The sequence below is a fragment of the Gavialis gangeticus genome, unplaced genomic scaffold (genome assembly GCF_001723915.1).
Source record: "Gavialis gangeticus isolate Ggan-Ray unplaced genomic scaffold, GavGan_comp1, whole genome shotgun sequence".
Lineage (NCBI taxonomy): Eukaryota > Metazoa > Chordata > Crocodylia > Gavialidae > Gavialis > Gavialis gangeticus.
Window position 1 is genome coordinate 141,934,263 of NW_017728992.1, and position 13,604 is coordinate 141,947,866.

The following is a 13,604-nucleotide window of genomic DNA, read 5'->3' on the forward strand; positions in this document are numbered from 1 at the left end:
CCCCCCCCCCCTCCCCCCCCCCCCCCCCCCCACACACACACACTTACTGCTTCTTGCTGCAGACACTTCTCCCCACACCCCCTGCTCCTGCTGCCCTGCCCTGGGGCCCTGCGGCGCCAAGCTCATTCCCGCCTACCCACTCACTGCCACTCACCGTTTCTTGCCACCACTACTGCTTCGCTGAGCACTATAGCAAAACTGGCTCAGCATTAAGTGAGGTATTAAATTTAAATGAGCTCTATAGCACTAAGTGAAACCGTGTTAAGTGGGGGTTGCCTGTAATTTGATTTCACAATGTGATTTGCAATAGGGTTTAGGGTAGGGTCTAAAGCTTCCACTGCAATCAAGATGAATGGGAGATACTGCAGTATAATGAGAATGACTATTTTCCATCTTTATAAAACTTTAAAGATACAAGATTAATAGGATAGGAACAAGTAGTTGGGGGGGAAGCAAGAAACCATTACTTCCCCCCTTCTCCCCACACATCTCCAAGACACAATGTCATATTCCATTTCTTTGTCACTCTCTGTATCCTTCACCTTTATAGAGTAGTTCAAAGGACAAATAAAGGTCCATTTGTATCATCACTACTAAGGGGTTAAAGACAATAAAAGACACTAATTATGTTCTCCTACAGCCCTGTACAAACCCCACATCTTGCCTTGAAAGCTCTTTCATGCAGAAAATGCATCTTGCAGAGAATAACTTTTGACAGTTACCCAAGGTGTCAACATAGGGTGCTAGATGTTTTCTAACCGTGAGGTAGTCTTTGCCAGAGAGCTACATCCAAGATGGAAGCACATCACAAATATGGCTAGAATTTAGATAATCCCAAATTATCCCCACTTGTCTCCTATCTAGCCATTATCATCAGAGAATGTCTTGTAGGTATATTGGAAGGTAATCCTTAGGAATAACTAAGGAACAAATAAAATGTTTCAAGATTAGCTTGGGGGACAACCCATGCTTAAAGGATGGGGCAAATTTATGGGGCAAATTTATAAGGTAAGAAATTACAATTTTTATACAAGTGCCTAGTGTGGTACAAAGGGGAGCAGATTTGATCACAAATGTCTGAACATCAGGCACAGGATAGTATTGTCAGCAGACGAGAGGAATGCAACAGAATTTGGGTCATTTTTCATGGCCAAAAAACCCAGCCAACTGACATCCTCATCCATTGGAGGACATAAGGAGGCTTAATTAAGACAGAGGTAAAACTCAGCACAAGAATTAAAAAGTTGAAGCAATATGAATGGAGAAAAGGGAGAAATCAGGAGACAACCAAAGATAGGAGCTCACTGGACACTCCCGTTATGGGGGAAGAAGGGGAAGAGAGAAAAAGCTCAGCAAGAAGGAAGAGCGATTGGTGGAATAACTGAGAGGGGAATGAGTTGCAAAAACAAAGAGGTCAAAATCCAAGTAACAGAAAGATGAAGGGGGAAAAAAAAAAAAAAATGAGTCAAGACAGATGCGTCTATTGGAAGCTGCAGGAGTAACGTCAGTGGAATAGGGAGGGCAGAAGCTGAACTGAGTAGAGGCAGAACAAAGTGATTATAGATAATACATGATACATTCATAAATGAGTGGAAGGTAAGATTGTTAAGAGGCAGGGTGAATCAAAAATTTGGTTTGTTTTTGTTTGGGGGGGGGGTTGTTTATTTTTAAAGGAGATGGAAACAACTTGCTTGCCAGTGCTAAGGAGTCTGAAGACAGGACTCTGGGGAAATTTTCTAGACACTATTGGATGAGAGGCAGTCATCACTCCCTCCCGGTGGAAAGATGGGGTTTAGACACTTTAGAAAAGGGATCACAGATTTGCATCCTGAGGGAAGACTTGTTCTCAGGTAGCCTTGTAAGAGGCTGCACAGTATTAAGGGACACCCTCCCACCAGCACCACTCATTCTGCATTTCCTACCAGCTACTTCAGGCACCCTTCATACTGTGTTTTATGACCATTACTTATAAGCCCCCTGCTCAGGAAAACAAGTTCCATTAGGCAGCAGAGCACCTAAAAAGTTAAGCACTGTAAAAACCATGTCTCCTTTGTGACTCTAGCCAATGGAATACTGTTTCAAGGAGGTTGGAAGCAGCAGAAGTCTCCACCAGTTCCACCACAACCCCTTGGTGGACAGCTAAAGACTCAGATCCAGAAAACATACCACCAACGCTCAGCAGCCATACACTTAAGAGGAAGCACAACTGCATCCTTGCAGTTAGGGCACTTGCTCAGGAGCAGGGAACTTAGTCTTCACCCCAGATTTTTTTAAAACCAGTGAGTTTTGAATGCAAGACATACAAGCATTCCTGGGTGCAGAGATCAGGACCTCCCACCAACCCTTCCCAGTACTGTGGCCATTCCACTACAACACCATACTCCTTCTAGGCCTAATGAATCTCAGTCTTTATTGCAGTGGCACAGCTTCAATTGCCTTTAGTACCCCTGCTCCTCATACCTGGTGGTTAGAGCAGTCTCCTAAGAAATGGGAAACACAGGCTCAAACCTGCTTGGGCTGAAGAGGACTCAAATCTTCCATTCCCAAGGAAGTGTTTTATGCACAAGACCACTGTACATACCTGCATGTGGCAGCACCCTTTTCTCCTCCATTCATGTTTAAGAGTGAGCCCTGCTCAGTTCTTCCAGAGAACTGATCACAGAACCTACCTTAAAAAGGGTAGATTCTGGCTTAGAGAGTCCAGGAAGATGAAAGGTACCAGACTCAGAGCTAGAGGGAAGTACTAAACTTCACAGTGAAGAGGGAAATCACACACCCCCGGGCTTGGCATTTCCTAGCTAACTAACCCTAGCTGAATCAAATGTAAAAGATTTTTACAAGTGGCCTTTGAGGTGTACAGCTCTCCCCATGAAATGCATACAGCACTTCGGAGCCTCCCATAAAAGTAATGCTAGAATCCACTGTGGGGGACCAGTGCCAAAATAACTTGTAGGCTCTCAAGTCCTTTACTGGATCTAGCACTTGGAGAAAATAGTAAAAAGACCACTGTTAAGAGTGATTCTGCAGCTGCAGTCCAAAGAAGATCAAATATCAGCAATAACAAGATAGAAGAGGAAGAAAAATGATTAGGAATGGCACAGACCTATTAAATGCAACCCTTTAGCCACTGGAGTCAAGCAGCATCAAGACAGCATATATTAAAATGACAGCTTATTTTGCTAGATACTTGAACTGGTGTATAGATGTATGAATATTTGTTATACATGGTTGATAAGATTTCTAGAGTCATTTTAATTCTGTAGCATATTATCCTTTACTAATCTTTTACAGAGGGGAAGAAGGAGATCCCATGACTATTCAGCTTAAGCAAGCAGTTCCAAGTGTTCACTGTTCTTTTCACAACATTTAGATTAATGTAATCCACTGAAGTCTATTTACATTTAACATTAAGCATATAGTTTGCATTGGCTTTTCAGTTGGTTGCAAGTCAGATTCATCTCAAATTAAAAAGACTAAGTGTGCCTGGGATTCCAAAAACAGTAAATACAAGAAATAATTTAGTTAGGTAAACACAGGTATACATCCATTAGTTTCATGTGCATTGAGACTCAAGTGTTGTGACAACCTAATTACTGAACAGCTATTTTGATGGAAGGACACCAGAAGGAAAATAGCTAATCTATCAAGCCACAAGACAGAAATACAAACAAAGGACCAGAACTTTGATTCAGACATTAGAGGAAGGAATTCGGCATGCCATTGACCTTTTCATAGGTCTCCTTTCAAAATTCACATTTCGAGAACTGTTCTCTCCCCCGCAAACAGCTTTCTTCCTTTCACTTTCTGAATATCTGATTTCCTATTCATTTAGAAACTGCTCAAATGTGTAGTTTATGTGCACTCCTGAAATTATAGGCTGGGTTACTTTTTTTTTTAAGTGGAGTATTTTAATTACATTAACCTACATAAAATGTTGCCTTTAGATTATGAAACCAATTAAGAATTGTAAACATGTAAACAGTCTGATGAACTACATGCTGAATTTTAACAACTCTTATTCCTACCTTACCTAAAGGAATGTGAAAATGCCTGCAGTCTGCAGGATGCCAGAGTAAGCATTAAAAAAAGAAAGGAAGTTCTGATAAATCTGTAGAAAAAAAGGTTTCAATTGCGTAGCTACTCTTCAAACATTCTCATTCACTTATAGAAGCAAGAAAGAGGTAAATGGCAGCACTTGACATGCAGGCCTGACTTTATTACTTTGTTTCAAATACAGTTAAACGTTATGAGGCTACATTAAACTTTGAAGTTAAGTGAACCAAATTATTTGGCCATTAATGCAAGACAAGCTACCACAGCAGCCAAACAAATGAAGAATTCTGTAGATACCTGTACTGAGAACTGTAATTTCTATTATTTGTGTAAACATGTGGATGGCAAGTAAATACTCAAGTAAAATAATTTACAGATTATTATTGCATGAATAAAATTGGTGCAGTTTGATACCGTGACAATTACTAGCTTTTAAAAATTTAGATACTGAAAATAGTTTGTGAAAGGTAATAAAACCAGGCCCTTGATATGAAGGTAGGAGTAGCTTACAAATATTTATGTGAAACATTATTTAAACAACGCAAGACAAAAAAACCTGACCCTACCCATAAAAAAAAAATGCACGTTTCTAAGAAACTTAGACATAACTACAGTGTAATGTGCATCCTTTGGCTGAAATAGTGAGAAGTTGGCTGAAAGAACAAATGCAATGACACCACAAGGGCACAGTTGAAAATGCTTCTATAATCCCAATGGGCCACAAACATGCTATTGAGCTGTCTTGCATATATAAATCCACTGATGCGGAAGAAAATTGTGCAGAGGTTTTACAAGCAAATTCCACAAGGGCATTTCTATTCAACAGCAAAGTGCTCCAAGAGGATATTACTTTATCATGTCTCCAAGTTACTTACATCACAAAATTTCATTACATTGGTGAGAAAGCATTACTATTTAAATGTCAGCAAAGTATATTCTATACATTTTATGCATAAGGAAACATACTTCACATCTTCAAGCTTCTTAGTGATGACTGAGCCAACAGATGAAAAAGCAGCAGAGGCCTTCTGCCCAGCCTGAGAGAGGGTTTCTGATGTCTTCTTATACCTACATTCAAAACAATATATTGAAACAATAGAATAAAAATCCCTAGAATTTATTCTAGGAATTGTAGGAGACTTAGCAAGAGTCTCAAGCAAGTCCCAAGAAACATATGCATTTGACTAAAAGATGATGGACAACCAACTTGACTTGGAAACAGATGATTATGATCCTATCTGACCAACTGCATAAATCCTTTCTGGCCTTAAGAGTTATTAACCTTACTCTGAAACTTGAGTCGACAACAATGTAAGCTTCTTTCTAGGGGGGAAAAAAAGTCTTTGATCAATTTGCTTATTTGACATGAAATATTACAGCTACATGTTAACTGCTGCAAGTTAAAACTAAGGAGACTGTGACAGGGCAGGACCTAGGGGTGCCGTGAACTCCCCTAGCGCCCCCTACCATGCCAAGTTGGTGTCAACGCACCCTCACCATCTTGCCCGCCACGTCTTTGACGTTAGCAGTGTTTAAGGGAGGCTGCCTTTTTGTCCTCTTTGACACAGTGCCCTGATGTATCCCAGTCTGTGCTCTGTCTTGGGTGACTCAGTGCACTAAAACCTTAGGGGCTACGCATGGCTCCAACCACCCAGGTACCACGCCCCAAGCCTCACAGATGTACCGGACGCTGTTTGGTCAATCCCTATCTGCACCCTCACGGGTGCCCCCTGGCTTCTCTTGCCGTTGCCTGCGCCCTCACGGGTTCCCTGCCTCACAACCATGCCCACACTGGGGGCTTCTCCCACAATGGTGCCTGCACTGGGGGCTTGCCTTGCAATTCGTTGCCTCGCACAGGGGCTGGGGTCGATATACCCCCAAAAGCTGCGCCCTCTCTGGCACCGGGGTCCCTATGCTACCATGGAGCCCCTATGAGGCCTCCTCCAACCCCCAATAGCCTCACCTAGTCCTCCAGTGTAACAACAAATAACTAAAACAATAACGCAAGCCAATCGGCTATAACTCAAATCTAAGCCTCCTGGCCAAAGCGCTCTCTAAATCACGCAACATCTCGCACCCGTAAAACTAGCAATTTGTACCTCCAGTCCTTTCCCTTATCCCCTTTCAGGGCCAAGCTCTTTTCCTTGGTCTAACAGTACTCCTTCGGGCCGGCTGCCGGTTGGGAGAGGTAGGGAGAGCGAGAGCGCACCCACAGCCTCCTGTCTGTGGTTTATGGTGGTCGGCCCTGCCCCTTCCGGTCAGCTGACCCACCAGGTGCCGGCCCTTAGCTCTTCCTGGTTGCCCCTAGCAACCAGCACCTGAGCCCATACTGCTGCTTTTTAATAAGCACCACAGTGCCCTGCTACAGAGACGCACAAAGCATTTGATCTGAGCCTTCAAGAGGCTGAGAAGCTTCTTGGCCACATATGCATACATAGACAAACAACACTGCCCTGCAATGTATTAAGCCACTCAAAGTCAGGGTAAATTTCTGCCCTTCAAAAGCATATAGTAATTTTACACAGAAAAGTAACTATATAGAACTTGTATCTGCTCCTACTCAGTTTCATCCCAGGATAATCATTTGCTCCATGCAGACAGGCTTCCTTGCCACCTATTAGCCAGGCACAGTAATAGCATCTGAGGCAGCCAGCAAAGGGAGAATTGCAAATGTGTCCCCTTGTTACTACAGGAAGTGAATACAGAGTAAAATCCAAAGTAAATTGTTACATTCTTACTCTGAATTAATGCATCTTAGGTCTGCACCTTAAGACAGTTAAGTGTCCTCACAGCTCTAGTGGAAGAATGCAGGTTTGGGGGTTTTTTTGCAGGGGTGGGGAAGGGGAAATAAGGTGAGGGTTTGCTCTGAGCTCAATAACTTTGTCAGAAAGGCCATTCAATATAATTTTTTAACCTCCAAACAGAAAATATTTATTTGTGAATCTATAGGCAAAAGCATCATTAAAAGACAACAACGGGAAGTTCACCTTTGATGCAAGTTGTATCTGGAAAAAATCTTTGGTTAAAGAAAACCCACTATGCCCTTTACTTCTTCTGTTAAGCTAAATTTAGAACAGGTTTACTAATTTAGGGTGTGGGTATCTTGTTTGATTGAGCCACTTTGACAGCACCACCAACTAAAAAGGTACCAAATTATACATTTAGAATTTTTGTTTTCAATAATTAGAAAAAAAAGCTGAAAGTAGCCTCCTTGGAGTAAAGATTTAATGCAAAACTTGTATTTTATTAAAACTAGTCATCCAATCCTTAACTACCCAGAAGACAGCCATGAACTCATTCCTTTCCTTAGAAGAGGAAGTTTAAACATGGCACAGAGACCTTCCACTTTTCAGTTTCAGACACCTTTCCACTTAAATACTAATTCTTGATATACCAAATCAGAAACATACGCTGTAGTTGATGTCACATCTTGCCAGCCTTTGGTAATGTTCTGCCTCAGTTCCTGCAGTGAATTGATTCCTAGCTTTCTCTTGATCTCTGCTAGATGCTTTTCCTTGGCAGCTAACACTTGTGAGAGTGTCTGGATTTCTTCTTCTACCTATCGCAAAAGAGGTCAAGGAATATCAGTTAGTAGCTGATTCAAGCAACATTTTTAGAAAAAGTATTCATTAAATACCATCCTCAAAGTTCATTACAATGGATGCCCCATGTTCAGCATTTCTTCTCATCTACAAAAAGCAATCAGTGTCCTTTAAAGAACTGAAACTGCTGGAAAAAAATTATATAATTCCACTTGTCTAGCCAGTTCAAGGTTTTTGAAGGAAGACTAAAGAATTTGAGAGATGCACATGATAAGGTCCTATTTCAGAGGGTAGAAATATCCTAGATATTTCTTAAGACAGCTCAGTGGTCAAGGATTGACCAGCTATGGGAATCAACCTGAAGCGACAACTTAGGCCAAAATGTCTAACTGTTGTTCTTAATTCTCTTCAACTGAAAAGAACCCTAGGCACCAAATGCTTGCAAGGCTTCCATTCTTCTTTTCATTTCTACAAAAAAGGATCTTATCCCAAATGTTCTGCTTGTTGTTTCAGAAAGATTCACTCTGTAGATCAGCATCTGAAAGATTAGTTAGGAGCCTTTACCTTAACAAGTTCTTTTCTTAGTTCTTCCTGTTCTTCTTCAGACAGAGGTTCTGGCATGTTAACTGTAGCAGCAGCATCCTCTCCTACCTCAGTAATGGAATCACTTCTCAGCAGTTCTTGAGGAAAGGGAAAAAGCCACATACTAAAGGTTATTAGATAGTTAGTAATCTGCCAAAAGGTGGAGAGGAAGGGAGAAGATGCCAGATTTTAAAATATTCATGAAATCTAAAGAAGGTAGATATTTCATGCTAGTGTCAAGGGCATCTTTACATTATTGTTAAAATCAGATTTCTTAACTGTCACCATTTACTATATATTTTATGACTATGACCGAAACAGCAACTTGCTCAAAACTTGGGCGCAAAGTGGTAAAACTAGAGATCCAAGGAGTGATCTTCTAATTACTAGATTCCTGCAGTCACCAACAGCAAAATGCCTGAAGAGGATATTACTTTATCATGTCCCCAAGTTACCTGCATCACAAAAAAAAAAACCCCAGCCTTTTGCGCTTTCAAAGCACACTTTATACATAGTATCCAAAGGGGTACATCTGGGAAGAGAGTCATTTTGCACACCCCTTAGAACTTCAAGAGAAACTTGGGAAAAGAAAGGAACTAGCCAGCTCTCTCTTCAGGGGTGAGACGAGGGGAGGGAGGGAAAGGGAGAGGAAATAACCCCTTTGTTAATATGTTTCCAAGTGTGTCTAATGCAGTGATCTCCAACCTGTCTAAGTAGGAGATCACTTTTGGCATATAAAAACAACCCAAGATCTACTGTGCACTGCCGCCACCTCCCCCACCCAGCAGATAAGTCTGTGGGGAGGGAAGATGGGGGTAGATTGAGGCAGAGGGAGAAAACGTTATTTGGGGGCGCACCTCCCCAGCAGGTAAATCCCACCCAGCCAGGGACCCACTTAACTTACCCCTGCAGCACTATCCCTCACCGCGAGGGCCTCTATCTAGCCCCAACCCCTTCCTTCCCCCACAGATTGACCTCCTGGGCTGGGCTCACCTGTGCATGCACGTGAGCACTCAGCCCCCCGCCCCAGCCTCAGATCGACTCCAAGAGACTTCAAGATCTACCACAAGAGGCTCCAAGATCTACTGGTGGATCGAGATCCACTGGTTGGTGACCACTGGTCTAATGACTGCTGTGCCAGATATTCCAGATTAATCAAGTGAGCTGGATTCTGTTCCTTGTCTTCTAAGCAGGTACCTGTGCAAGCTCTTTGATCCACATCAGGGGTTGTTAACTGGGAGTACTTGGAAAAGTGCTAGGGGGTATGTGTGGATGGGTGGGGATGGAGCACTGCCACCCACCACCCCGCACTGCCGCTTCCCAGGAGCAGCGCCAGGGAGGCAAGGTGAGCAGCTCCCTTCTGCAGGCTGCACAGGTGCCACCCAGCTGGCCGGACACGGGAGAGAAGGGGAGCTCGCACGTGGCAGTTGCTGCTGCCATCACCTCCCCAGGCCACTGCTGCCACATGCAAGCCCCTCTTCCCCTCCATGTCCAGCTGCTACCACCAGAAGGGTACACTCCTTAAAAAAAGGCTGAAAACCCCTGCTTTAAGTGGGTTGCATGAGTAGCAACATTTGGTTTGGAGAATCTCTGGGTGGCATGCAAGAAGGAACTACCCATCTAATTCTCTGATCCCATGGCTAAGTTTGTTTTGGTAGTTAAAGATACCCTGGCAAATATATTTTATATGGAAATCAGCAAAACAAAAAACACAGGACAGTGTTATTTCCAGTTCATAACTATGTATTTACACTAATCACCCCTGTCAGGTATCTCAGGGCTTTGTGGTTGTCACAGCAAACCCCAAACAGAGAACTGTCTCACACTGTCCTTCCCCTATATGCAGTGTTTGAGTTGATTAATTTACTGAGCTAAAGAAAAGAAACTGGCATGTAAAACTTAGCTTAGATTTTTCTGAACCACCTGTTCCCCCCAAACTACTTAGTTATACAAGGCAGATATCCTGGGTGCATGGGTAGAATTTTTTAGCTATTTAGTTGTGCATTAAAATGTATACAGTACATACATGCAGTTGTATAGTCTCTTGCTACTAGAGGGAACTGAACTACTTATTTCTGCAGGTACTTCTGAGGATTCAAAAAATTCACTACAGAGGGACAATGCAAATGTTTTCCCAACAGAGATTTCAAAGGTTCTTTTGTAATTCAGAGGCAGGATTCCTTCATAAACTTGCCCTGTTTCCACTGAATTTCAAGTTAGTCATATTTCAGTCAAATACTCATATTTAGGACCATTTTCTACTTGTGGCCTAAATTAGATTAGCTGAGAGAAAGAAGAGCTAGACTTGACTGGCCAAGGCTGAAGCCACAGACTGACAGTCTTTGAAAAGAATATTTGGCCAACCTTTGCTATGCTCTACCATTCAGAAAACTGGTATATTCTGCATTTTAGCTCAGCTGTTACCTTTAGGACAAATAATTCTTACCAAGTCATTTATCCAGAAACTGCCTTAATATACCCAGTTCTCACATGGCAAATCGTTAACGCTTCAGAAGCACCAGTCTTATAGCATCATCCCCGAGTATGCTTGTTGGCTTTTAAAGCAAGGTTCTGCCTTAAGACCCACATGTGCCAGAAGTGACTACGGATGTTTGGCATGCAGATCGCTGGATCCTTTTTGTGGCAGTTTGTGTCAGAAGTTTCTGATGTTAAAGTGTATGTAGACACCCTGTTGGAGGCCAAGTGGTAGATACACGGTCAGTGTCAAAGCCACTTGCAAAAATATTTGCAAGCCAGTAAACCAATCGCTCTGATCTAAATACCATTACAATTTAGTGTCTTTTCCTTGTACTTCAAGCCTTGTTGCTATATATGCCACCATATTTGAGTGTAAAAACAAAACACAGGAGAAAAACATTTAACTAAAATGCTAGTCAAAGACTAACCCCCCCCAAAAATTGTAGGTGTTTAGCACAAGTTTGGAAGCAGGACACTAGTTTGTTATGATCTAATTGGCCACTGTCTTCCCAGTTATCTATCCATAAACAAAGTGAGTGAGTTTAATGCTAGCCAAATGTAACATATGCTCCCAGAATAGGTTTAACAAAGCACAAACTTGCCTCAACCCTGACATGGAAACTTCTTCCAGAGTAAAAAAGTTAGACTAGATGACCCCCAAGACCTCTTCCAACCTTTGTAAAATCCTTGTAGGTTTTTACCTCTGTACCACAAGAAACAGTAGTTTGCAGCTATCTTTTCAGGAAACAGATTCTCTGCCAGTGTCCCCCAACACCCTCTCATACCCATCCTACCTCATGCACACTTCTAACATCTTTCTTGCCATTCTAAACGTTTTTCCTCTTAACCTTACTAGCCTGTCTTTGGCACAGAGGTTTGCTTACTTCCATCATTTTAAAATTTGACTCCTTTCCTTTATTCCATTTTTACCATTACCATCACATCTGACTTTCAGGAAAGTGCTGCTGTTCTATGACAGGTGACATTCTTGTGTTGCAGTATGGATGAGGAGCAGTAGGGTAACTTAAGATAATGATGAAGGATTTATCATGAGCCTCTCTCTAATACAGAGTTGGAGTTTTAGGGAATTAGCTTCCCAGTAGCAGGCAAAAAGCTTTTCATCTGAATTGGGTAAACAATGCTGAAATATCATTAGCAAGTGACTAACCCAACTCAGTTCTGACTGTCCATGTTCAAGAATACAGTTTAATTCTGATATATTTAAATACAACTTTATTAAGAGTTTGCAGAGCTATCTAGTCTGCTTATACTTTACAAGTTGGTTACTTCAAGTTTAAATATGAAGATCCTGTTAGCTCACCGATGATTAAAGTTAAACCAAACTGAAAACCAATTTCCTAGTCAGACTAGAAACATTCCCTAAAACAAAAAAATAATGCTGTTTGCAGAGAAGGATGAGATGAGAGCATTCCCTCAGAAACCTAGTTAGTTTTAAAGCCATGTGTCACCTTTAACAAATGAAGTAAATACATTTTGTCAATACAACTAGACCCGTCAGAAGACCAAAGGAAAAAAACAGGACCAAGTGAATTAACTACCCAACACTAAGAGAAGTGAATCTTGTTGAAATTGAGCCAAAAGGGGTCATTCAGATTGAAACCTATCTCCAATAGCTTGAGAAATCTGTTTTTGTTAGCAAGCTAAGAAAATCTCCTAATCAAAGCACCATTAGTGCCAACCAGCTCCAATCCCCACATTCTCAACCATCTTACTGTGTTGCTTTTTGGCTTGAAGGTTTCCCTCCCAATTTATTCTTCATCCCCCCTCGCCCCCCCAACAAAAAAACAAAACCCCCAAAAACTTAAGAATAGACTGCAAGGTATAAGCTATTTACTTTTGACCAAGGAAGCATAGCCATTTTGTAAGACTGTGACTGGGAGGATTCCCCTTTGAGAAGAGGACCCCACGGCCCTCAGTGCCCAGACATAGGAATGCTTTCATAAGAAAGTGAAATCCTATGAGACACCACTGCTGCCCATCAGTCTATGAATATAGCTGCATAGATGAACCTTAACCAATCCTTCTTCTTTTAGCTGCCAAGCAGACAAAGCTGGTAAAGATTTCTACCTGTGTGACCACAGACGATATTGCTGGTTTAGATTTCATAAATGAAAGCTAGTAGGTTTGAAGAGTTTCCTGTAATGCCAGAGAAAAGTAAAGTTGAGAGAATCTTCTAAGTCTCCTTTCCCTAGTTGTATAGGGGGTGGGATAAATCTGCTGGGCACATCCAGAACATCTTTGTTCTTACCTTAAATAAAAATGAAGGTAGCAAACAGCTGTCTTTTCTCCAGAAGTCACTAAATGTAATATAGCAAACCCAACTCAACATTTTTGTCACTCTCTTGCTCAGCTTTCACTCATTTGTTATATTTCCCTAAGTCTCTAGAGTTGATCTTTTTTGGCAGAATGTCTTAAAAACAAAACAAAAAAACCCTCTACCTTGGGTTTCCTCGCTACTAACAATTAGGCACAAGCTGAATCTTGTGGGTGGGAAGGAACACAGAATCAAGAATAGGTTAGGGAAGTAATAAAAGGTCATTCTTGGGTTGGAGAAACAGTATGCAAGTGTTTGGAGGCGTGTATATAAATTGGCACTTCCTGTCCCTACTTATAAAAACCTGTTTACAGTTTAAAACAAGGGTAATATGTAGGCTTTTTCAGTGCTTCATTAGCAAAATTATTCCCCCCAAAATAAATATTCATCCCAAAAGAAACTGCTGTTTATGCCATACAAGTACAGTTAAGTATCTGCATGTACATGAAAGCCTGCCTGCTGTAGTTTCAAAAAACTATGTGGGAATACCATTTAGAGATATTAGGGGCATCTCTACTGGAACTGAGCAATACTTTATCACAGGATAAACTAACTATGAACAGCATTTTAGAGCACAGGTATTTTAAACTGAAGTATGCTGGGGGGGGGGGGGG

At 41.7% G+C, this 13,604-nt stretch overlaps 1 protein-coding gene across 3 annotated transcripts in view; it reads right to left on the reverse strand.

Moving 5' to 3' along the window:
• TPD52 (tumor protein D52) overlaps window positions 1-13,604 on the reverse strand; it is a 24,743-nt gene that overhangs the window by 10,133 nt on the left and 1,006 nt on the right. For 2 of the 3 annotated variants that reach the window (XM_019527833.1, XM_019527834.1), the window contains exons 2-4: window positions 8,160-8,275; window positions 7,464-7,612; window positions 5,020-5,121 (exon numbers count right to left, since the gene is read on the reverse strand). In XM_019527833.1, coding sequence (XP_019383378.1) covers window positions 5,020-5,121; window positions 7,464-7,612; window positions 8,160-8,275 — 367 coding nt within the window. Of the gene's footprint in view, window positions 1-4,030; window positions 4,058-5,019; window positions 5,122-7,463; window positions 7,613-8,159; window positions 8,276-13,604 lie in introns of all 3 variants that reach the window. The other variant, XM_019527832.1, reaches the window with a different exon arrangement.